The 23,339-nt window shown below is 45.6% G+C and overlaps 1 protein-coding gene across 1 annotated transcript in view; it reads right to left on the bottom strand.

Moving 5' to 3' along the window:
- Nucleotides 1-522: 522 nt before the first annotated feature.
- Nucleotides 523-23,339, bottom strand: part of KIAA0232 (KIAA0232 ortholog) — a 130,169-nt gene continuing 107,352 nt past the window's right edge. The window contains 6 exon segments of the mRNA XM_037829337.1: nucleotides 523-2,985; nucleotides 5,003-5,100; nucleotides 10,488-10,596; nucleotides 16,825-19,971; nucleotides 19,973-20,090; nucleotides 22,158-22,239. Of these exon segments, the coding sequence (XP_037685265.1) occupies nucleotides 2,806-2,985; nucleotides 5,003-5,100; nucleotides 10,488-10,596; nucleotides 16,825-19,971; nucleotides 19,973-20,090; nucleotides 22,158-22,239 (3,734 nt within the window). The 3' untranslated portion in view covers nucleotides 523-2,805.

A 23,339-nucleotide genomic window follows, 5' to 3' on the forward strand; every position in this document is an offset into this window, starting at 1 on the left:
ACTTCCAGTTACTGACACAAAAAGAGATGTCCGAGGAAAAACATTTCTGAAGTTACAGAAGAACAGTTCTAGCGCAATCCTTTACTAAGAATCTCGCTGTGAATTCATATATATTCAGAGATGTTTGGAAAGGTATGTGCACAAATATAAAGTTATTGTCTCAGGGTGCTGGAAGTAGAGATCAGTTTTCCTTTTCCTTTATATATATAAAAAATACACTGATTTCTTTTTTATAATGAGTATCTATCTACCATGTTTACAAATATAGACACCCTGCCCCCAACAAAATGAAAAGCCTAAGCCCTGTCTACCCTGTCGGGAGCTGCGGGTAGGGCTCCTGCGGGCAGCACCCCGTTCTCCCTGGCTCGGCGGTGCCCCGCCTTCTCGGCAACGCCGGGATGAGGAGCTCCACGACCCTCACGTTGAGTAATGGGAGCAGGCACTTCCGTCCCTGCTGAGGTGCACAGCTAGAGGCAGCGGGGGTTACAAAAGAATGCTTCGCTGTGATAAATAAAAACTAAAGACTTTTCAAAAATTTTTATTTGGTGTTAACTCCACAAGAAAACAAAAAATCAGTTACTCTGGTGTACGTGAAATCAGAACAATACAACCACCGGGAAAAAATATCTCAGCCCAGGAATGGAAAACTGATACTTCAGTGCTATGGCTGTGCAACGCGCTTCATACCACAGTGCGTTTCAGCGTTTTGCCAACTGTTTTTTTTTTTTTTTAATGCTTTTCTTTGTGATCATTAATTCACAAAACTAAAAACCACACTTCCACTCTGTTGCTGAAAGCCTCTGAGCTTCAGCTGCTTAACTACGAAATCAAATAAATCCATTGCCTGTCCATCCCCGGACCCGGTGGAGGGGCAGCACCTTCCCACCCACATGTGAGAAGGCCTGCGCCGGGGCCACCTGAGCCCTCTCTGGATAAAAAGCAGCTGTCCAAAATCCACTGAGCTAAAAGTTGTGTCTGAAATATATTTATTTGGTCTCGGCTACATAAGCCAACGATTTCTAGGATAATCGTTGCTGTAGTGATTTTCAGGAATTTACAACTCCCAATTCTTTTTTGCCTTTGCTGTTAAATTGTATTTCAGTGCAGATGCTAATCAACTTTTTAGGAAGCTCCGGAAGAAAGAAAAATACATAAAAACTTATCTGAAATCTGTAAATAAATAACAGTAACACAAAACCTTACACACATGCACACACACACATACAAACCCACTTTAAAGTGTCCAAATGTGCTGCATGAAAACAGACCCTACCATGTGGGGAGATGAAACCCAACTGGCCTCACAGCAGGGACATCCAGAACCTGAATGACTCCACAGCCTTTGAGGTTTTTTTTCTGTTCTCAATTAAGAAAAAGACAACAAAACCCAAATGCTCAAAGCAAATCACGCATTTCAAAGCCAGCTTAGCTTCCAGCTAAGCAACTGTAAGTAGGCTTATTTCCTGCCAAAATTCAGTGGTGAAGCTGTCAAGTCCACATCAGACTTTTCTGTGCTTCCTGATGTTACAGACATGTTTTTTTAAATGAGGTTAAAAAAAGAAAAGCAATCTAAAATGTCTAGGTTTTGCAAATATAGCTCCTCCTAGCTCCGACCTATGGCACATGGTGCGGCGAGAGCTCGCGGAGGTGGCCGCTGCCCATGGCCCGCCCCCCCAAGAGGCGCACTGCGGCCTGCAGAGCGGGTCCCTGCAGCCAGCCCAGCGACAGCCCAGGCAGGGTGGAGAATCCAGACCCGACCCACTCCAACCCACCACATGCACAACTCACCCAGAACATTCTCTCCAACACAAAATGAGATAGAAGCTATACCAAATCACAGCCACAAGGGCTGCTAGCTGAAGCAGCCAAAGGTATCTTTGGGGTGATGGGCTGACCGTTACTGCATGTCAAACACTTACAATAATTTTGACATTTGGGGGTTTCAATTCTATGTAGGTCACCAGAAAATAATAATTTCCAACTCATGTCATCACCATGTACTGCAAGAATCACAAGTAACGCTGAATGGGATTTTGGGTGTAACTGCAGTACAGGAACAGGCTGGAGGGCACTCTTGCCCAACTGTGCCCCAAATCCTTGGCTTCTGCAGCTAGTAAGAGTCACAAACCATAGCATCTTCCACAACACTTCAGTGGGAAAATCCTAAGAGAGAAAACAGTCTTTTTCAAGTCTCTAAAAGCACACCTCTGTCATTCCTACCTGAAATGTACATGAAAGTTTACTAAATGAAGACTGTGGACAAGTCACCCATGCGTCCCTCTTGCCTTTGGAAAGGCACTGATCCATTGCAGGGTTAAGTGTTTATATCCCAGTTCTTGGCAAACAAGGCCTAAATATTCCAAAGCTGAAGTCTCTGAGTAGCAGAAGTGGTTGTTGACACTGCAATGCTAGTAAGGTAAGAGTGAGAATGACTGCAGTTAAAAGGAAAACAACTGCAGCTCAGATGCAAAAGGCAGTGATACTTCTAAGACAAGCACATGCACACCCATTCTTGATTTGACAACACAATCTAGTCTATTTCAAATAGCCAAGAATTTAACAGCTTGGGAAAACAAAAACAAAAACAAAAACAAAAACAAAAAACCAAAAAACAAACAAAAACAGAAAAAACAACTTCAACAGGATAGCTGTCCTCAACCCTAAATTAAGCAAGAAGAGAAAAGATAATTACTGATCTGAGTCAGTTAATTGAAGAAGAAACCTAAGTTGTTGTTTTAGATTAACAGGCCTCACCAAAGGGTAATTTTCCATCGCAAATCATTTTAAATGCACTACTCTGCAGGTTCAGAGGTGAGTTCGAGAAAAGAGCTCCTCTTGGCTGGGGTCTGCCCACTCCCCCCCGCCCTCCGAGCCCGTGTCTTCAGAGTTGGAGCTGGCGCTGGAGCACATCTTTCTGTGGAAGCCATTGGATTTTGCTCCCGAATTTCTCTCTCCTGTACACCTTGCTTCATAAACAGAAGACACCTAAGATTAAAGGAACAAGTTTTTAATAGATCAAAACACAGTTTTTTTTTCCCAAACGGCATAAGAGATACTCTTTATACACAGAGATTAAATAATAAATTGTTGTTTTCCTGTGGAGAATTAAAAAAATGTACAGACTATTTTAGAGCAAAACAAAACCACCTCTCCTCCCCAATCCATGAAGGATCCAAAACCCTAATTCTATATGTTCAGTCACGTGGGGAATAAAGCTGGATGTTAAGGTACGATAAAAATAATTCTTTCATTTTCAACAAACCTTTGAGTGCCCCAGAGGCCAGGAGCTCTGCCAGCTCTGGGGAATCCAACAGACAGACCGCCTGCCTCCTGAGGCTCACATTCCAATGGAGAAGACAAACAAGGAAGCACCAGCAAGACTGCAGGTGCAGCAGTGGGCCCAGCAATGTGACAGACGGAGGCAGGGAAGGCAGGGCTCTTTGGAGGAGGGGCGTCCTCAGCAGAGAAGCGAGGGGCCTGGGGCAGTGCTTCCGCACTGGGGCCCTATCAGTGTCTGGTCATCTTTGTTGTGTGGAACTGCTACCCCACCCAGGATGGTCAGCATCTCTGTCCTGCCCCCCCACTCCCGCCCTGGTCACAGGAACCAGCCACGCCCCTCACCCATTTCCAGATGGCAGCACTGTCCCTGGTTAAGACCCCATGGCAGGAGCACAGAGAGACGGCCATACCAAGAGAGGGGAGAGTGGAGGGACACAAGGGGAGAGGCGGACGGGGGCAAGCACACAGGGCTGTGGGGGCTGTGGGCTAACCAAGCGCAATGGCAAAAGGACGTCATGGCTAAGGGTGTAGGTCCAGAGTCGGACTGCAGAGGACCACAGCTCCGCTCTGCACCAGGTGTGTGCCTGCGTGACCCCAGATACACGGCTCTCTGTTGATGTGGGCTTTGGTTTTCTGTCCTGTGAAATGAGGGTGGTAACGGTACCTACCTCAGAGGGCTGTTGTGAGGATTAAATGAGGTAATACTTGCAAGGTCATTCTGTCTTGCTGTGTGGAGAGAAGACTGGAAAGGGACAAGAAGCGGAAGCAGGAAGACCAATTAAAAGGCCATGGCAGCCGTCTAGGTGAGGTGATGGGGGAGGGGTTTGTGCTCAGTGGTGGCGATGGAGATGGTGAGAGTGTGGGTTGTGAAATGGCTGAAAGGTGCAATCATCAGGCTGGCTGACAGACGGGTGTGCGAGGTGAGGAAGAAAGCAATGACGAATGGTTTCTAGGGTTGGGGCCTGAAGCTGGAGGTGGACAGTGAGTACCACTCGCTGAAGCTGGGAAGACTGGTGGGGGAGGCCACACATGTTCTGCTCTGACATGCCAGGTCTGCCAGACCCAGGGGCAGGAGGACACAGACACCAGTACTATAGAGTGTTGGAAGAAAATGCTTCCAGAACTTGAGCTGACACTGACAATCTACAGTGGAAGAAAAGGAAGCTTCCTCAGAGTCTGACAGAATGCCTGCCTGCCTCATCGAGAAAGGCCGGGAACAACCAGACCTGCCTTCAGGGGCTCATGGTCTTGCGGGGAGACAGATGGGCAGAAATCGAGTGTGTTTATTCTTCAGGTTGCTGCCAGGGGTACCCTACGCAGGGTGCAGTGAGGCACTGGGAAGGGCTGGCCAGTTCCTCAGAGGAGTAGACAGGCAGGAAGAAGTCAGCTGGAAAAGTACCCCACTCGGGGATTTGCAGGGAGCGGGGGGCTAGCCACATCTGTTTAGAAGGTCCCTCTGGTAGCGGTGTGCAGGAGCAACTAGAGAGAGACGGGAGGGGCGGAGACTGTTTAGGAAGCTTCTGCAGTAAGTGGCTGAGGCAAGAGGTGATGCGGACTCGCACTGAAGGGCCAGATTTGAGGAAGTTTAAATCCACAGAGCTTGGCGACTCCTGGGAGGCAAGGGAGAAGGCTGCAAGCTAAGGGGACTCCCAGGCTTCTGTTGGAGGGACAAGGGGAAGTTGTGGCTGCTGGTTAATAGTAAGGAGGAGGACAGTCCACTTACCCTATTAAAATCTACTAGGCGCTCTTCGTTACTGGGTACCTCTTTAACATCTGGATATTCTTCTCTATCATTCTCTCCCTTGGCATTTGTGTGACATTCTTAATCATTTTGAATGGAGAGGGAAAAGAGGGAAAGGGGGAAATTCCATTAGGACACAGTTAGGAAACAAACAGTCCTGTTTCACTGCTGGCTAAAAAGCTCTGTCATTCGGATCTCCCAACCATCTGGAGATTCTAGTTATCACTAACAGCAGCCGTGGAGTGCAGTCACAAGTCAGCCAGGTATGTGCAAGGAACACGCTGGGCCAATTAAAAAATTCTTACACTGGATTGTTTATTGAGATAGACCAGCGTGACTATACACTCCTGTTACTCCACCATGAGAAGTTCAACAAATACATGCTCACGCCTACAATGTGACACGCCCTGGAGGGGCAAGGCTGAAGACGGATGAGGTCCAGGCTCTCAAGAACTAATCGGGTCTGGGGGAAACAGAGAATGTACAATGTAGGAACAAATGAACAAGACCATTTCAGACAGGAGGAAGTGCAATGAAGAAAACAAAACAGGGTGACATGCTTGTTTGTTCCTCAACTCAGAAACTTACTGAACTACGTATTTATTAATCTCTGTGGAATAGAGAAGAGAAATGAGGCAAGTGGTTCAACTGGGGCAAGCAACTGGAATTGGAAGGAATGAAATAAATCATGTCCGCCAATGTTCTCATGATTGGCTGCACATTCCAATCACCAGGGGAGCTTTACGAGAAGCCCAGCACCCCAGACCTCCTCCCCACCCCACTAGGGCTTCCAAGGGAGCATTTTCTGAAATGCTCCTCGGGTGGTTCTAATGCGCAGCCAGGGCTGAGAACCATTGGTCTTCATCTTATTTGCCTCAACTAGGAAGAGGGAGTCTGGGGCAAAAGCAGCAGTGAAGAGTGGAAAGGACTTGGGCAGGTCTGCATTGAACCCAGCTTTGGCATTGACTGTGTGCAAATCATTTAATAGCTAATAACCTTGGGCATCTGTTTCCTCAAAACTGGGATACCACCCCCCACCCACCCTTGCCCCACATGCCTACTCCATGTACAAACCCAGAGGACAAAGCTGGTGCTTAATCCTGGCTGTGTCCTTTGGCTAGAGGGTGGCGGGCCCTGTCAAAGGGAAGGCCATTTGGGCCTGCCCTGCCAGCCTCTCGCTCAGGCCATGCTGCCACAACACTCTCCATAACCTTTAGTTCTCTCTGATGGCTTCAGGGACTCCAAGTTACAAGTTTTAGGTTTATGAAAATAACCCAGGCTCTGGGATGAGACAGACTTTGATCAATTCCTGGTTCTGCTACTTACTTGTGATGTAACCCTGGGCTCATTTACATAACCTCTGTGAGCCCCAGAGGGTTCTAAGCAAATGAAAAGGGATGGAGCGCAAGAAGCCGCACACATGGTGTGGCACTCAGTGACCTCTGTCAATGCTACTACTCAATGGCGTGGGCTTGGGCAGCGGCTCTGGGAACACCAGGGAGTGTGCCATACACCGGACAGAGCCACAGGCTTAACAGACAGGTACATTCTCTACCTCTGCTCACCTAGGCATGCTCTGGCTCACCCTCCTCTCCCTGCCACTTCTGATCTGGCCACCACCTGCACTGGGTGAGGTGGCGCAGTGGGGAAGCTGACCATCCCCTTGACGAGGACAAGAGCACAGGAGTCAGATCCAGCCCCCCTCCTCCCACTGCTCCATTTGCTCTTCATGCCTTAGGAATTCTGTGTGTACAAAAGTGCGGGACACTGATTACGTGCTTTGACTTGGCGGGCCTGGGCTGGGGGACCTGATCAGCCCCTGGGGAGGGTGGTGGGCACGGGCGACAGCGCCCTCCACTGCCCCCCAGGCCTGAGAAAGTGAGGCCGGAGGCAGGCCCCATTTCCTCACCCAAAATACCACCGTTAGGGGAGGCTTGCCGGAGGGAACCGCCTTTTCCCCACCCCCTTGTCCTGCTCGGACACTCCTCGTTGCCAGAGCAACTCCCCCACCTCTAGTGAGCATGCTCAGTTACCGGAACAACTCCCGCCCCCTGTCTATCAACCTCTGCACCCTCTCTAAACCAATCCAAGCCTTTGACCTCTACAGCTACCCCGCCCTCTAATCGCCCAATATAAGCTTGTGCTCTCGCCTAATAAAGCTCTCTCGCTCTCTTGGTTTCATCCTCCCTCAAAGAACCGTGTCCCGCCTGCTCCTTCTCGCCGCCCTCCTTGCACGCCTCCGCCGGGGACTAGGGCCCAGTCCCCCGCCTCGCCCTCGCCTCCGGGAAAGAGCCCCCGCCGCCGGTACCCTCTGAGCAACGCCGAGAGCCGAGGGTTCAGCAACCGGCCGCCCCCCCCCCTCAGACAAATCAACTGCGACCGCACAAAAGGATTTCATGAGCCACAGAGTCTGAGGAAAGCGCAATGCTGAAATGGCTAACCCGTTTTAGAAGATGTGGATGCGGAGTTCTGGCCACATGCCGGGAGCTGGACTCCTCCACACCCCTGGCCCCAGTTTTACAAATGAGGAAAATGGAGGCACAGAAAGGCCCAGGCCTTTGCCCAGGGTCTAACAGCTGGCAATGGAGGCTCTTGATTCCAACTCTGTTTTGGTTCCAGAGTCTGGGCTCTTAGCTGTTATCTATACTGCTTTCCTATAGGGCTCTTTCTTTAAGGCTGAAACAACACATGCACTTATATGAACCGGACCTTCAAAATGTTCAGACCCCAAGTACAGGAGTTTTGGAGACAGTGGCGAAGGACTGACACCTTGCATGCCGCAGTCTGTAAGGCCCTGTGGGCTCAGCTCCTTACCACCCTGCTGCCTCGGCCTTTACTGTGCCCTGCGCACCCTACACTGCCGCACCCTCTTTGCCAAATATGCTCCTGTGCCAGTACGTGCTTCTGCCTGGCATCTTCTCCCTCCAGGTAGCTCAGGTGTCCTCCTTCCCCTAGGGCATGTGCTCAAACACCACCTGACGGGGAGGGCAGGAACATGGTCTGTTTCCCTCTGCATTCCCAGTGCCTGCCAAGGTAGGCAGGCAATCACTGTGTGCTGAGTGAGTGCATGTGGGGCACACAGTGCAGATGGCGGGGGGAAGAGGGTAGAGCTCAGGCTTTCATGATGGAGAGGTCCCCACACTGCTCAGGGAGCCCGCACAATCTGTCTTGCTCCCTGACTTCTTGCTTTACTGTAAGAAGAAGAAATTGCTGCTCCTCCTTTCTGGGGATGCTGAGAGCACCAGGCCAGCCCCTTCCTTGGATCCATATGGACTCAGTGATCATTAGCAACATCAGAAGCTTCAGGAGCCAAGAAAAGAGTCTGCTGCTACTTCTGCTGAGCAGGTGAGTGACTACCCTACCTGTTTTCCTGGCTAACCTTCTCCTGAAACAGTATGGCCTCACCCCCATAGGCTGAAAGAATGATGCTTTATAACAACACTGCAATAGACAACCATGTGGGGATGGTTGTGAGTTAAAGCTCATGCAAAAGACTGGTTACCATCACTTATTCACTGAGACTTTCTCTATCTGCCAATTCATAATAAAAAGAAAAAGCTTTATGTACTAGCAATCATTTAACAGTTCCAGAACCCAAGCCCTGTATGGATAACCAGGGACCTAGAGCTAAGCAATGGAAATGGATTCCTTCCTACCTAGTGATAGAAAATTGAATGAAGGGCACCAAGATCACCTTTGACACACTAACGAAGCACAGACTCAGCGTATCTGAAAATCCTCCCAAGCCCCCAGTGGGGAACTGGCCCTCCCTGCAGCTTGGGCCCCGCCTGCTACCCTGTTCTCTTCTCTCAGCTCCCCTGGACACTCCTCCTGCTGCTCTCGGGCCCAAGGCCCTTCCAACTTGTTTTCCCATTAACTCTGTCCATGTCTCAACATTCACACTAACCAGACAGGACACATCTGAAGGCAAGGCATGTGCTTCCAACTCCCTGGCATCTACCCTGGCACCAAATACAGACAGCTGCTGCAGAGGGCATCACTCCTGGACCACAAGAGAGACAATCTGGGTTGGAGTCCAGGCTGAAAGGTTAACTGTAGGGTTCTGGACAAATTTCAAAACTTGAGACTTTAAAAACTTGGGGCAGCAACTCATAAGGCTTTTTTGAGGATTGTGTGGGGAAAAAAAAAGGCTGAGAGGGCCATATAAATAATAAGGCTACACAGACCTTTCCCAGCTATGAGGGAAGGAGCTAATGACAGAGCAGGAGCAGCAATGGGCGTTTAATAAATGTTGTGAACTAAAGATGCTACAAGTGAAGCAGCTCTATGCTCTCCTTATGATCTAGCTAAGCCTTCGGGAAGGAGGAAGGCAGAGTCCTGGGAGGCCATCTGTGGCCATGGAGCAGAGCAAAGCCAACAATCCCAACGAGGAGCCACCCTGGCTTCTGATGCTGATCAGCAGAGGCCCGGCAACAAGGGAAGGAGCTACTGGTACAGGGCAAGGCATTATGGGTAGCAAGAGGAGTCACCTGCCCCAAGTTCATTACAAATAAGCCGGGGAGTCCCTGGTAAGGCACATGAATGTGTAAATACTAACAAAAGATTTAAAGAATCCTCCAGGACTCTGACTGGAGTGGCTCAGAAATAAAGAAATAAATGCTTAAACAAGCAGAAGCCCAGGCGATGCAACCTGGACAAGCTCAGCCTCTCAAGTTAATCGCTGAGGTGGCTTCCTTTAGCTCACACTTCCCTCTAAATTCCGGCTCGGGATTTCTTACAGCTCCTGGGTCTGTCCACCTGGAAGGGTCACAGACTGTTCACTCAAAACATGTCCCTAACTAAAACCATCTTCCTTGCCAAATCTGCTCCTGCCTCTCTGTCTCCCACCTCACTAATGACAATCTCTCTACCTGGCCTCCCCAAGTCCCTCCCTCCTGCTCTCCCCATGTAGAAAATCATCCAAGAACCAATGGCATCCTCTATGAACCCTCTTGACCCTGTTCCCTTTTATGTATGTCCCTGACACAGCCTCTGTGCGGGCCTTTCGCGGGCCTTTCACACATCACTCTCAGACCCTGCAGGAGCACAAAAGCCCAGAAAGGCTCCCTTTGGATTTTCAATTTCATCTCCACCCTGTTGATAGAACTTGACACCCCCTAGTTTGAAATCCTATCAATGGGTTTCCCTTCCTGCAGGTTAGCGGCCGCCTCCCCCTGGTGGCCTTCCTGAGGGCCCCTGGCAGGGCTGACAGTCCTTTCTCCCTGACTCAGCAGCAGCAGCAGCATGTGTGTCAGCACAGCCGAGCTCTGCTTGCTCGTCCTTTCAGGCCTTTCTGCCACACTGGTCTGTGGCTCCCATTCGTCCTCGGTGTGCGACATAGTGCCAACCAACCGGAAACCTCTTGGTCATTGTTTCTGGGACTGATTCTCAGTAGTCACAGCAAAAGAATTTAATGCTCTTAGTGAATCAGAAATCTAAATGAACATAGTAATACAGGTTTCCTTACCTTCACACTCAGATGTGGGGAAAAGAGGAGAATACAAGGCTTTTTCCCACCAGGTCTGCTTTTCTTGACTTCTATTCATTCCTTGTACATCAGTGCTCAACACAGGAAACTGTTTAGATTAAACCAAATGGAGAAAAAAGTTTTACAAACTTTCAGGATAAAGGAAAAAATTCAAGCACTATGAATTATGGACCACAAACCCAGGATAAGGTAAATCAAAAAATCAATGTGCTCAAAGCATATTAAGGAAGTTTTTCTTAGGAAGCACTTATACTAAAATCTAAATGAAAATCTTAAAAACACACACACACAACAAACAAAAAAGCCCACCTCTTACAAGGCAAAAGCATATAACAGGAAATATCCTCAAATAATGCAAATGCTAGATTTCAGAAGCAGAGAGAGATAAGGGGTGAAGGCTGCCCTGAGTCTACATCACATACTTGGCAGAGAGGAAAAGAAGAAATGGAATAGAAGGAAATTTCCATAGGTGGAGCCCCGACACCCATGCCTTTATAACAAAATGACCTACTTAGGTGAGAACCAGAAAGAAGCCGAGACTAAATCAAATCACAACATGGACAGCAATTCAATTTCAAAGCAGGGAACAGCCATCCCAATGAGGCCAGGAGAGACTGGCTCCATGCTCGCCACAGCTGCGTCCGTGTCAGGGGCCCGTGCCTGGGGGAGACCCAGGTCTGCGCCAAGGATCCGTGCTGTACTAATGGACCGCGCCCACCTTCCTGACACCCTCCCCGTGGCTAGGAGCCAACAGACAGCACCTGTCATTAGTTACCAAGGAGTGTCCTTGGGAAGGTAACGGAAAGACGTGGGCCCAATGTGGTCACCAAGTGTGTGCTGGTCTGTGGTGGGCAGGGCGCCCTCTTCCACACCATCCCTGTCCCCATGCAGGCTCCTTGGGGCAGGGCCTGGTACTGGCATCTGTGTACCTCCCACTGCCCCTAACACTGTGCTCTCAATAGATGTCTGTTCAATGGATAGTCCTGGGAACACCACGTATGTTTTAATTTTTTAAAAGACATTTAATTCCCTGTTTGTGCCGGTTTGAATGTATTATGTCCCCCAGAAAAAGCCATATTCTTTGATGCAGTCTTGTGGGGCAGACAGAATAGTGGGGATTAAGTTGGAACGTTTGAATTAGGTTGTTTGCATCGAGATGCGCCCCACCCACCTGTAGATGATAACTGATGGGATATTTCCATGGAGGTGTGGCCCCACCCATTCAGGGTGGGCCTTGATCAGTGGAGCCATATAAACGTGCTGACTCAAAGAGAAGGGACTGAGTGCAGCTGTGAGTGACATTTTGAAGAGGAGCAAGCTTGCTAGAGAGGAATGTCCTGGGAGAAAGCCATTTTGAAACCAGAACTTTGGAGCGGACACCAGCCATGTGCCTTCCCAGCTAACAGAGGTTTTCCGGACGCCATCGGCCATCCTCCAGTGAAGGTACTCGATTACTGATGTGTTACCTTGGACATTTTATGGCCTTAAGACTGTAACTGTGTAGCCAAATAAACCCCCTTTTTATAAAAGCCAATCCATCTCTGGTGTTTCACATTCCGCAGCATTAGCAAACTAGAACACTGTTCAAGTTTAAAACCCAAATTTTGGGGGGAAAGCTAACAATCATCAATTCTCTAATAAGATTTTGTTTTGTTTTTCTAACAGGATTTTGTTATGCTTTTAACTGTAAATTATTTTATGAGTCTAAACCTTTCCATTCAGTAATGCATCCTTTTTTTTATTTTGTAACTAAATGGGAAACACACTTCCAACTCTCATTATCACTTAGCAACTTTTCAGAAAACTATTAAAACAGACACTGAAGAACTGTACCCAGAGTGGTTAGTTACCTTCAGTATTTTCTCCTGCAGCTTATCCTCACCATAAATATTAGTACTGCTATTAGACAAACAGATGCCAAGCCCAAGGGAACTGATGAGACTGGGCTTAAGGCAAACGATGCTGGCAATGTGCCAGGCCTGCAGATGATTCAAGGTGATTGACAGCGCCTAGCACTCAATCCACAGCACCATAAAACCTTACCTTCCTTCCCTCCTCGGTGTACCTGTTTTGTTAGGAGCTCACTAAGTGACATTCAGGGGGAGCAAGGGAGCCTTCCTTGCCCAGAACACTCTCACCATCCCCAAAGCAGTGCTGAAGAGACTGTATTTGGTGGTGACAAGTTTCGATTTAAGAAAGAAAATGAATGTCCCTGGGGTGCGCTGTGGAATGATCAATGTCTTACTAGTGTGATACTTTTGTTGTTTATCTTTTAAAAAATTTTTTTTAAGCAAACATTGTACTGCCAGTTTATTTCTTAACCCTTTTAGGCCAATGATACATGTCTGGATGTGATTGGTGGCTGGGACACACCATGAACTATGGACTGAACATGGGCAATTTAGCAGAAGTGGTGCCTGAACAAACATGGAAACATCAGCTCTTATCTTGGTGATCAACTTGTTCCTGATGTTAAAGGTGGCTGTTGATGACACTCAATGGTTTGCTTCCCTGGATCTCATTTTGAAGTTCCATACCTCCTTTTACTGGTTAAAGGGAATGCTGCTTATCTTTTAACCCTCTGTGGACACTCTGCAGGAATGGGGGCAAGGGTAAGAAAGGTGGAGAGTTCATTGTGAAGGGGACACAGTCAGGAAAAATAGGTTTGGGGAGGGGGTTTGGGTCAGCATGAACCAAGAGGAGGTAGAAAAGCAGGAACCAGTTTGCAAGCATCTTTACCTTCGCACCTCCAGGCCCAGGCCTGCACAGAGCAGTCTCTCAGCATCTGTGGACCTGGAGAAAGTGCTCTACCTGCCTACAGCCCCTGGTTACCTTGCGCTTCACCATTTTCTCCTGCTGAAACCACTGTTCATATCATGCCAATTTCTGCCATATTTAAGGAGTGTTTTTTTAATTGTGAACAAAAAGAGTGAAGAGAAACAGAAGAAACTGAAAATGAAACAGAACACAGCACTCTCCTCTCCCTTGGTTCACTCCCTGTCTTCCCTCAAATTTCACCTTGTCAAGAAATCCTAGCTTGATACCATATGTAATATCACAAGCTCCTCCCAACCCACCATTCCACCAGATACCCCATTGTCTCCCCTGGACCACTTATCAGGCCTCTCTAAACATGCCTGGCCATGGGGGAAGAGAAATGGGTTTGGGCCCTGGCACAATTTTCGACACCCTATGCCACAGTCAGTTCTCAGTCTCTCCGGTCACAAAAGGAAAAGAAACCTTTCCACAAGTCTGTTCTTTGGAAAAGATAAGAGGGAATGTAAATGAAGTGAAATAGGGTACAAGAAAGACAAATAAAAGATACTCAACAGCCAGTTCTAAGTTTTCCCTCACAGGTTATTCCAGGCCTGAGCCCATGACTTTACCAGTAAAGTGGGGAAATCAATCTACCGCCTGCAGCCAACATGGGCCTTCGGGCAGGACCACAGTGACATGAGCCATGGGCACACGGCCTGGCACACAGTGGGCACCAGGGCTGGGCTCTGTGCTACCAGGGTGCCCCACCCCCTCTCCGGTCCCGAGCCGACCCTGGCTTCCCACACACAATTTCCACCAGGCACCAAGGTCTCCTCTCCTGAACTGGACAGGGAGTAGGTTATGTCTTCCATTGCTTTTCTGTACTTTAAAGGCTATGGCACTAAGGAGGTGACCAAGTAAATGAAAAAGAGAATATTTCTGCCACAAATTCGTAAACAAATGGATACCTGAGACACAATTTGCTTCATCTTTGCTACTTTATGCTTCAGAAACCACGAGCTAACTGTTCCTAGTGACCCTGCACACATGAGATGTTGCAAGCCCCTTTATCGGTGCTTTTCCTTCCGCCTAGGTCACCCTCCTCCTCCTGCATGCCCGAGGACAATCAAGCCTGTTCAAAGCCCTCCTCAACTCTCGCAGGCTGGGAAGGGCTTTCCCCTGGATTCCCACACCAGCCTGTGCTCACCTCTACCAGTCCACTCACCATGTGACCTCAAACTACATTTATCCCAATACCCGAAAAGATAAGGACTGGCTGGGTAAATTATGGTACAGGCATACTATGAAATGTTATGCAGAAAAAAAGAGAAAAGTGATTATAATAAAGTACCACTTCAGTTCAAAAAAGGAGGAAATATATGTGAACAGGTCTCATTTACACATGCATTAAAAATACTCTGTAAGTAGAAATCAGAACTCAACTTGTGGGTGCCTCGGGAGACAGCTTCTCACTGTGAGCATACCCTCTTGCAACACCTGAACTTTGAACCATATGAACAAATTGCCTATTTCAATGGAATTCTTCATGGGCAAAGATAATGTCTTATTTACCAGAGTCACCTACCTTAGTGACTGGCATACAACAGGTGTTCAGTAAACGTCTGCTGAAATGTATGAAAGTTTGAAAAGCAGCCTTATTTTTTCCATGCTCCTGAGGAACAGCATACTAAAGACAAATTCTGTATTTCTGCCCACTTATTGTGAGATAGGGGAAGTACTGACCTTTAAAAGGGGGGCTTCTAGGGTGCCCTCCATAAAAAGGGCATTCACCCTGGAAAGAGGGGAGAATACCCTCAAATATTAAGGCTGACCAGGCCATGTGGGAGAGTGGGGAGACACAGGTTCTGGCCCCAGGCTGGCCTCAAATTGTGTCACTTCAGGCCACTCTCTCAGTCTTCCTGTACCTCAAATTAATCTATAAAGTGAGCTCTAACCCAGCCCTAAAATGTAATGAAACGGCAGATGAGGATGGCTCAGAGAGTGATGCTAATTGTACTAACAAAACCTAGATCAGAGAACCCCAACATGTCCTCTGGGAATTTTATTGCTGGCCAAGACCTTTCAAGAAAACCCAGAATTCTGATAACACATAAATATATCAACATACTAGAAAGCGAAGGAATATGGTAGTGGTATGATGTAGAATCTTGCTTCTTTCCTCTTTTTCTTTCTTCCCAATCTGGAACCAGGTGAAATATAAAGTTCATAAAGGAATATTTAAGGATGAAAAATGGGGCAATAAACAAGCAGATAAAGGCTAACAACATTGTTTTTTTTTGGTAGCAGTTCAGATTTCAGTTTTCCAGTGGGATTAGGTGCATGTCCTGGTAAAGACCTCTAGGCAAGTCGATTAGAACAGCGATTCTCAGTTCACCCAGGGGCTTCCTAAACTCACAAGGCACTCAGGGCTCCACGCCTAGCACTCTGATGCCACCAACGAGAAAGGCCTGTCTACATCCTAAGGAGCTTATAATCTAGTAGGAAAGAAAGTACAGCTGTAACTCATGAAAACTAGAAAATGCAACTTAAAAAGAGGCATAAAACATGAAAATTAAAAGAGAGAAATCGATTCTGATGAGGGAGGGTGGGACAGGGCAAAGAAGAATCAGGAAAGTATCAGTGGAGGTGGTATCTGAAGACAGCCTCGTGGTATGGGTGGGATTTAAACATGCAAAGGTGGGTAGAGTGTGCAGAAGGACAGATGGGGGAGGGCAACACTTGTATGCTCTTTGGCCACAGGTAGCAGGACTTCTAAACAACTCCAACTGTCTTTTTAATAAGCTGCTCCTGGAAGAAAGCCATGAAATAACAGTTGCAAAATGGGCAGATCACTGTGCTTTTTGGTGAAATGGATCATTGCCTTTAAGTGTTATTTTCTGTACAACCAATTTAACCTCAAAATGCTTCTTAAGAATATATTCAAGGGCACAATGACTCCCATTAACAAAAACAATTAATGGTCAATCTCATTTGATAGACTTAACGTACAGTTCACAAAGCTTCAGGAATATGTACTATATATATAAAGCAAGGTTTGTCTATACAGGTTCTGTAGAAACTATTTTGTTACATTTGGATTCCAAGTTCATTTTTACCTGGACCACAACATATTTTTTAGAACTCTAAACTGATCAATGTTTTAGAGGCAATCAGATGGGCTTGCTACTTAAAGAAACCCTTTGCTGCTACTTCTGAAGTCAAAGATCTTTAGAAAACAAGCACTTCCTGGCTCATCAACTTTGGAAAGTTTTCTTGACGCATAGGACATGTATATTAAGGCAACACAAAGAATCTAATATTCTGCAATTTATTTTAAATACCTTTTCTCTGCACAAAAATGTTTACTGTCTAGTTCAAACTTTGTAAAAAATGTCAATCCATTTAAAATCGTTAATTGCACAGCTGTAAGAATGATAAATTTTAAGATACTTAAGGTAATTTCCCCATAACTGAAGACGTGCACTGTGTGGAATGACTGTTCTTGGATTACAGTCTGACCAAATCTTTTCATCAGATACAAACACAAAGAGACACATACCTCTTCCAGCCGTCCTGAGACCGGACTCTCCTCATAAGCAGGAAACTGACAACTGGCTTTACAACTGCAAAAATTATTAATTTCTTCCTCACATTGTGCCATTACTTTGCAATTTGCTTCTGAGCTTTCTAAATCTATTTCCAGAGATTCATTCATGCTACATTCCAAACACTGATTTTGCTTTCCTACTGGCAGAATCCCAGCTGATTCCTCCTGGGAATCCAGTGATGTCTGAGCACTCTTTTCCATTCCAGATTTTTTTAACCTGGGAAGGAATTTTCCAGATTCGAGCTCTGATTTCCCATAGTAATGGCCTTCTTTCTCTGCATCTTCTTCTAGAGGTTTGAGATCTGCCTGTGGATCTTCAAATACATCAGCTTGAGAAGGGATGGGAATATTTGCTTCATCCTTCTCAGATTCAAATTCTGACTCGCTTCCTCCTCCTGGGGACAGTTCAGATGCAGAGATCGGGCGGAAGTGAGTCCGGGGAGAGATTCGAATAGCCCTGTACTGTGTTCTGTCAACACCACATATCCTGGGGTGAAAAACTTCACTGTCTGAATCAGAGCAGAGGATTGATTTAGGTTTAAAACTAGGGCTGAAGGATGCAATCCCTTCTGGTTCAAATGAACATTCTACGTGAAGAACTTGTGAAAATGGATTGCTTAAGTCAAAGGAAGAGAAGGAATATTCGAGTCCAGGGTCTTCAACTTGAAAGTTACCACAAGCTCCAAGTAAGTCTTCATGGAAGATAAAAGAAAATCCCTTATTTAATCCATTTTCCCCAGTCTTCGGCTGATCATTCTGTTCAAATGACACAAAAGGCTTCCATAACTGCCTGTGACCAGGAGCAAAGCTGTTTCCTGGGGTCATGAAGACATCTGTACCAGCTATTGTCACTACATCGGAAGCTGCACACTGTAAGAGACTTCCTTTTGTGTGGCTGGGTGGTACAACTGCCCATTCCCCGTCGCTATTAAAGGTTTTGAGTTCTCCATAAACTCCTCCAAGAATAAATGAATTTTCTTTATCTTGAGCTACATCCCAAGGTTTAGAAGGTGTGGTATAATCGCCGCCATCCACCTTTGACAGCTCACTAGAAATGAATGCTCTCTTCTCCAGGTTCTCTTTCTGTCCCTCCCACAGATGATATTCCGATCTCTGCACGGCTTTATTGGGCTCCTGGAGAGTTTCCATTTTAGCTTCAGTATCCAAGCAGCAGCAGTAGTTATTTACATCTGTTGAAAACAACTCATTTTCAATTCTTTCTATTTCTACCATAGCTACAGAATTTCTATCTGTCGTATTTGTCCAAATGTCTTTAATAACCCCTGAGCTGTAGCTGTCTCCATGTGGACTGCTTTCACTACACACTTGTGTAGTTTCAAAGTTTTTGTTTTCTGTTTTTTGTTCTAGCTGAATACCACAGACAGATTCTAGTTTAGATTTTTGTTTGAAAACTAATGTAGGCATTTCTGCTGAAGATCTGTTTTGCTGGCAAGTTTCATCTTGCAAAAAGTCTAGAAGTTCTTCATCTACATAATTTGACGAGACTCTAGGAACCACATAATTAATATCTTCTGTATTAAACTGCGTGGATTCTTCAAATTGAATATTTAATGTCTCATTGTCTGAACGTGTTTCTTCTGAATGGGACCACGGACTACAAGTTCTTGTGGAAAGGTTAGAACAGTGTTCATTTTCTTCAAAGGCACTATTTTTGGTCCATATGAGCAATCTAGATTGTGTTTTCCCAAGCACGTTAGCACTAGAATCTGTATTTTCGTTTCCCAAGTTGAGTGTTTCAAAAGAAAATGGTAAAACAGAATTACTGCATTGCACTTCAAACACTGAAAAACAAGAGTTTATACCAGATCCTTCATTAATATCTGAAAAGAGCTCCTGATTGCCAGCAAGCAAGTGTGAATTGAGTATTGTGCTGTCTAAGACTGGAGAGAGTCTAACTGGAGAATCTCCTCCGAAACTCTCTCCATCGGCATCACCAGAACTGGAAGAACAGCACTCCCAAAACTGAGCCAGATTGCCGAGGTCCTGCAGGAAGAAGCCCTCAGCACCCACGGAGCTTGTGGAATCTGTCCATATTGCACGTTCCCCTTGCAACTCCATTCCATCTAACACTATGCAACATTCTGCCTCAAAGTCTGTTTTCTCTTTGCTTTTCTGTCGAATCATGTTCAAAATCCGACTTTCTCCTTGCATTGTTTCCGAGGCACCAGGATCCAACATGGATTGGTCAATATCCACTTCATAGAAGTGTGTTAATTCTGATAGATGAATATCATCCAAATAGTTATTGTCCTCTGGTAGAGAACATAATGAGGTCCCAGTGAGGTCAATATCCTCATTTATAACTGCAGGCATTTCTACAAAATGGCCATCAATGAAAGTACCTGCTGCGAGGTATGTTTTATGAATATTATTGTTGCTGATACAAAGACCATGCACTGATTCAGACAATTCTTCTACCGCTTCTGCTGTCAAATCATCTGTATCTTGCCTGTGTCTGTATGTGGTCTCTAGTTTACTTTTTCTGCTCAAGGGAACAAAATACTCCGCAATGGGTTCGGTATACCACAAAGGCTCCTCTTTATATTCTTTGTCATTCCTGCTCTCCTGGTACAGGTCTTTTCCTTCGATGCTACCAGCGTCTTTTCTCCCCATTTCTTTTAATGGCCTTTTCCCCCTCTTGCACAGCTGCTTGACAGAGCCACTGCTGCTCCTGCTACTACTTCCAGCGTGAATGTTTCTTTCAGCCTTTCCACCAGCCTTCAGCGAAAGCCTGCTTTGCCCGTTCCGCCCCTTTCTGTTGCGGATTTCTCGCGCCTTATGTCTTACTTTAACACACTTTACAGGTGCTTTTAACTCTCCCTGGTCACCACTGGAGCTGGAGCCTGAGGACCAGGAACGAGGGCGGAGCTCTCCTGGGGGTTTAGGTCGGATTTGCTTCTTGTACAAAGCAGGCTTTTCTTCAACGGTGCCATTACTGAGTTTGTTCTCCTTCTCGTTTTTACTTTTGCTCTGGGTTTTCTCATATACAGCAGTGGACCCTGGGTTGCTTCTTTCCCTGATGACTTCACTTTCACTGTTGCAGTCCTTGGGAGAGGATGTGTCTGTGCTCGCTGGGGGGGGCCGTCGATGACGAGGAAGAGCTGGAGGAAGAGCAGACTTTAGGCTTGTTCCACACAGTCAGGATTTCTTGCAGGCAAACTGGTTTCTCAGAGAGCGGTGGAAATGCTTCATAGTACCTGAAAAAGAGTACAAAGTTCACAAGTGAGCACCTAATTGTGTTAGGTAAGAGTAAAACCACATCACCCATCAGAGAAAAGGGACATTTCATTTCAACGCAGTAACATTCATGACTTAATTCTTCAATTATTTATAGTACAGTTTAATATGCTTTACATTAAAATTAGCCCCATGTATCAAACACCTTTATGATCAGCAATGTGATAAGCACTATAAGAATATTAAAGTATTTTGTCTTTAAAGTTTGAATTTCAATTAAGGAGTTGAAAATGACACATAAAGGTAGTAGAAAGAATTTGATCTTTTGAACAAGAAATACCTGAATTTCACTCTCAGCTCAGTCACTTACTAAGTCTGTGACTTTATGCTAATTATTTAATGTCTCTGTCTCTTTCCTCAACCCTAAAGTAGTGATATGTCGTACCTCACAAAGTTGTTGTGAGTGTTGGAAATATATGTAGATGAAAAGCTGGATAGCAAAGCAGCCAAGAGCATCAGCTTTGAAGTAAGACTCCTTGAGTTTGAATCCCGGCTCTGTCACTTACTAGCTGCGTCACCTTAGGCCTGCTACTCAATCTGTCTGTGGCTCGGTTTTCCAGCCTACAACATGGGGATAATAGCAGTATCTACCTCACAGAGTTGTTGTGAGGATTAAAGGAATTCGTATGCAAAATTAGTCGGAAGAGCACCTTCCCGAGTGAGGCTAGGTCACGGTCTGGCATTAAGTAGACCCTTAAAAACAGTAGGAATCATCATACCAGAGTGTTTAGGGAAGAGAACGCTGGGAGGTCTAGAACAAGGAGACAAAGTGGGACTACAGCAGAGCCTTGATGAAGCTCGAGAATATGGAGGTTTGATGAGGACCAACAACCAGGTCTGAGGAACCCAGGTGAGAGCCACAAAGACAGATGCAGGTTGTGCTCATGGAAAGGACACCCTAATTAGACCAGTCTAATACTGGAAATGGGGGTGGGGTGGGGAGGTGGGGGTAGTTTCAGAGAGTTTGAAAACTGGGAAGAGTTTTCAACTTGCTAAGAAACTGGTAAACTGCTGAAGATTTCAGATAAGGACAGATTGCCAAAAGAGAAATTTAGAGTCAGGCTGGCTACCGAGGAGACTGAGGTTCTGGAGGCAACATGCCAAGAAACCCCACGAAATGGTAAAAGGCCATGTTTTCAAAGGGCATGAACCTGACTCTCCTTCTTAAGTATATAGCAACAGAGCTGTCCAACAGGAATACAATGTGAGCCTCATGTGCTCTAGTAGTCACTTTAAAAGAGTAAGAAGAAACATTAAAAGGAAGGTGAAAGTAATTTCAATAGTCTATTTTATTTAACCTAATATATCTAAAATATCATTTCAACATGTAATCAATATTAAAAAAGATTAATGCAGTATTTTACACTCTTTTTTTATACCGTATCTTTGAAATCCAGTGAGTATTTTACATTTCAGCACATCTCAGTTTGGACTAGCCGCACTTCAAGTGCTCAACAGCCACATGGGTGGTAGTTGGTTGCTACCGTGTTGGGCAGTGTGGGTTATACAAGCCAACTAAATGTCATCTGTGCTCTTAGGTTTTACAGATTGAGAACTTTCAATAAGATTTATAATAAAGGAGTCTTCTTATAATACAACTGACCTTAATACTAAATATTTACAAAGAGAGAACCAAAAGTATCTTCAGGAAACTGTTTTGGCAAGATCAATGATTTGCCCAGGTCTCTTTTGTGCAAAACAATGACAATCCTAATTTTTTACAGCTATTTCTAAGGATAGTTGTGAATTTCAAGGGTGACAGCACATGAATGGACTTAATAAACAACAACCTAACTTGTTTCATTCTTTCATTTCAAAAATATTTATTGAATATGCACTATAAAGATATAACCAACTTATTCATGCTTGAATTCTCAGTGTCAAGCACACAATAAGTGCTGATACTTCCTGAATGATAAAATATGAAACTAAATAAAAAATGACAAACAAAAAATGTAAACCATGTAGCAGTGATTAATCTGATTTTAACAAATGCACACTTTATTACTGAACACAATCTTACATACATTTCCACTTGATCCTTTGCTGTAGGGGATAATTCTGCCTCTGGAGAGGGAGACTCCTCTAACTTTTTGTGAATCTTCTCTTCTGTTATGGAACAAAAATTCAGAATGATTTGTCTTATATCTAGTTAATAAATGCCCATGTTTTTTCAAGTTTCTCAAGTTATTTTAATCAGAAGTTATATAGGTGTTTCCAGCTTAAAAAGAGAACTCTATACCAATTTGTCTTTTTAATAAAAATCTGTTTCTCCAGTGTGCCAGAGGAAATTCTGGGACTAAACCATGTGAGCTTTGGGATAAGGGGTGAGAGAAGCACTGATCTTGTTGCTGACACTGCGCTCTAGGGGCACTTAATTAAGACCCTGAGTCCCCTTAGAGCACCTACTAATTAGACCAGAAGGAAAGAGAGCAGCTGTTTAGATTCCAGAAATATTTTCTCACAAAATTCTGAAATCGTGGACTTCATACTGACTCATCTTAACTAATACTAATCTGTAAAGAAAATTCTTCACAATTAGCTCTTGGTTACTTAATGTCTAGGTGAGCAAGGGCTTTGTTTCAACTAAAATAGAAGCTAAGGGCTATACTCTTAGCTTAGCTCATGGCACTGCCTTAGACTAACAACAAGCAAGGGAACAAACTGCACCTGTGACAGGCTGGCTCGGATTGGCGGGCAGCAGCACAATCATAAGGAAGTGAGGCAAACAAGGACCCTTAACTTCATGTGTGGGTCTCATCCTCAGGGCTTGCAGGAAAGCCAGGGAAGAAGCTACGAGGGTTTATGAGTTATCTAGTCGGCCCATCCAAGAAATTGGAAAGTCAAGACAGCAGTTCTTTCCAAACTTGAAATAATTCATGTCAGCATCTTTGGAGACCCTAACATCAGTAGGCAGATATTATCTGGGGTGGGGGCAGGGGCAGGATATGGGGGGAGGTGGTTATGGGGGAAGTGGGAGTTTGTAGGAAGGGAAGAGAAGGGAATATAGCTCCAAATCTCTGAGCTTCAATCTGAAGACACATAAAATGAGATGTCTCCTATCTGGTAGGGCGTTAGAGATGAGGCCATTCTACTGGGAACTGGGATCCTATGAGTGACTGCTGAGGGCTGATGTGGAAGCCACTAACACAGCTGAAGAAGCAGCATGATGCTGGCCTGGTGACAGATACTGAAAACAAAGATGTTAT

Source organism: Choloepus didactylus, chromosome 3 (assembly GCF_015220235.1).
Source record: "Choloepus didactylus isolate mChoDid1 chromosome 3, mChoDid1.pri, whole genome shotgun sequence".
Classification (NCBI taxonomy): Eukaryota; Metazoa; Chordata; class Mammalia; order Pilosa; family Megalonychidae; genus Choloepus; species Choloepus didactylus.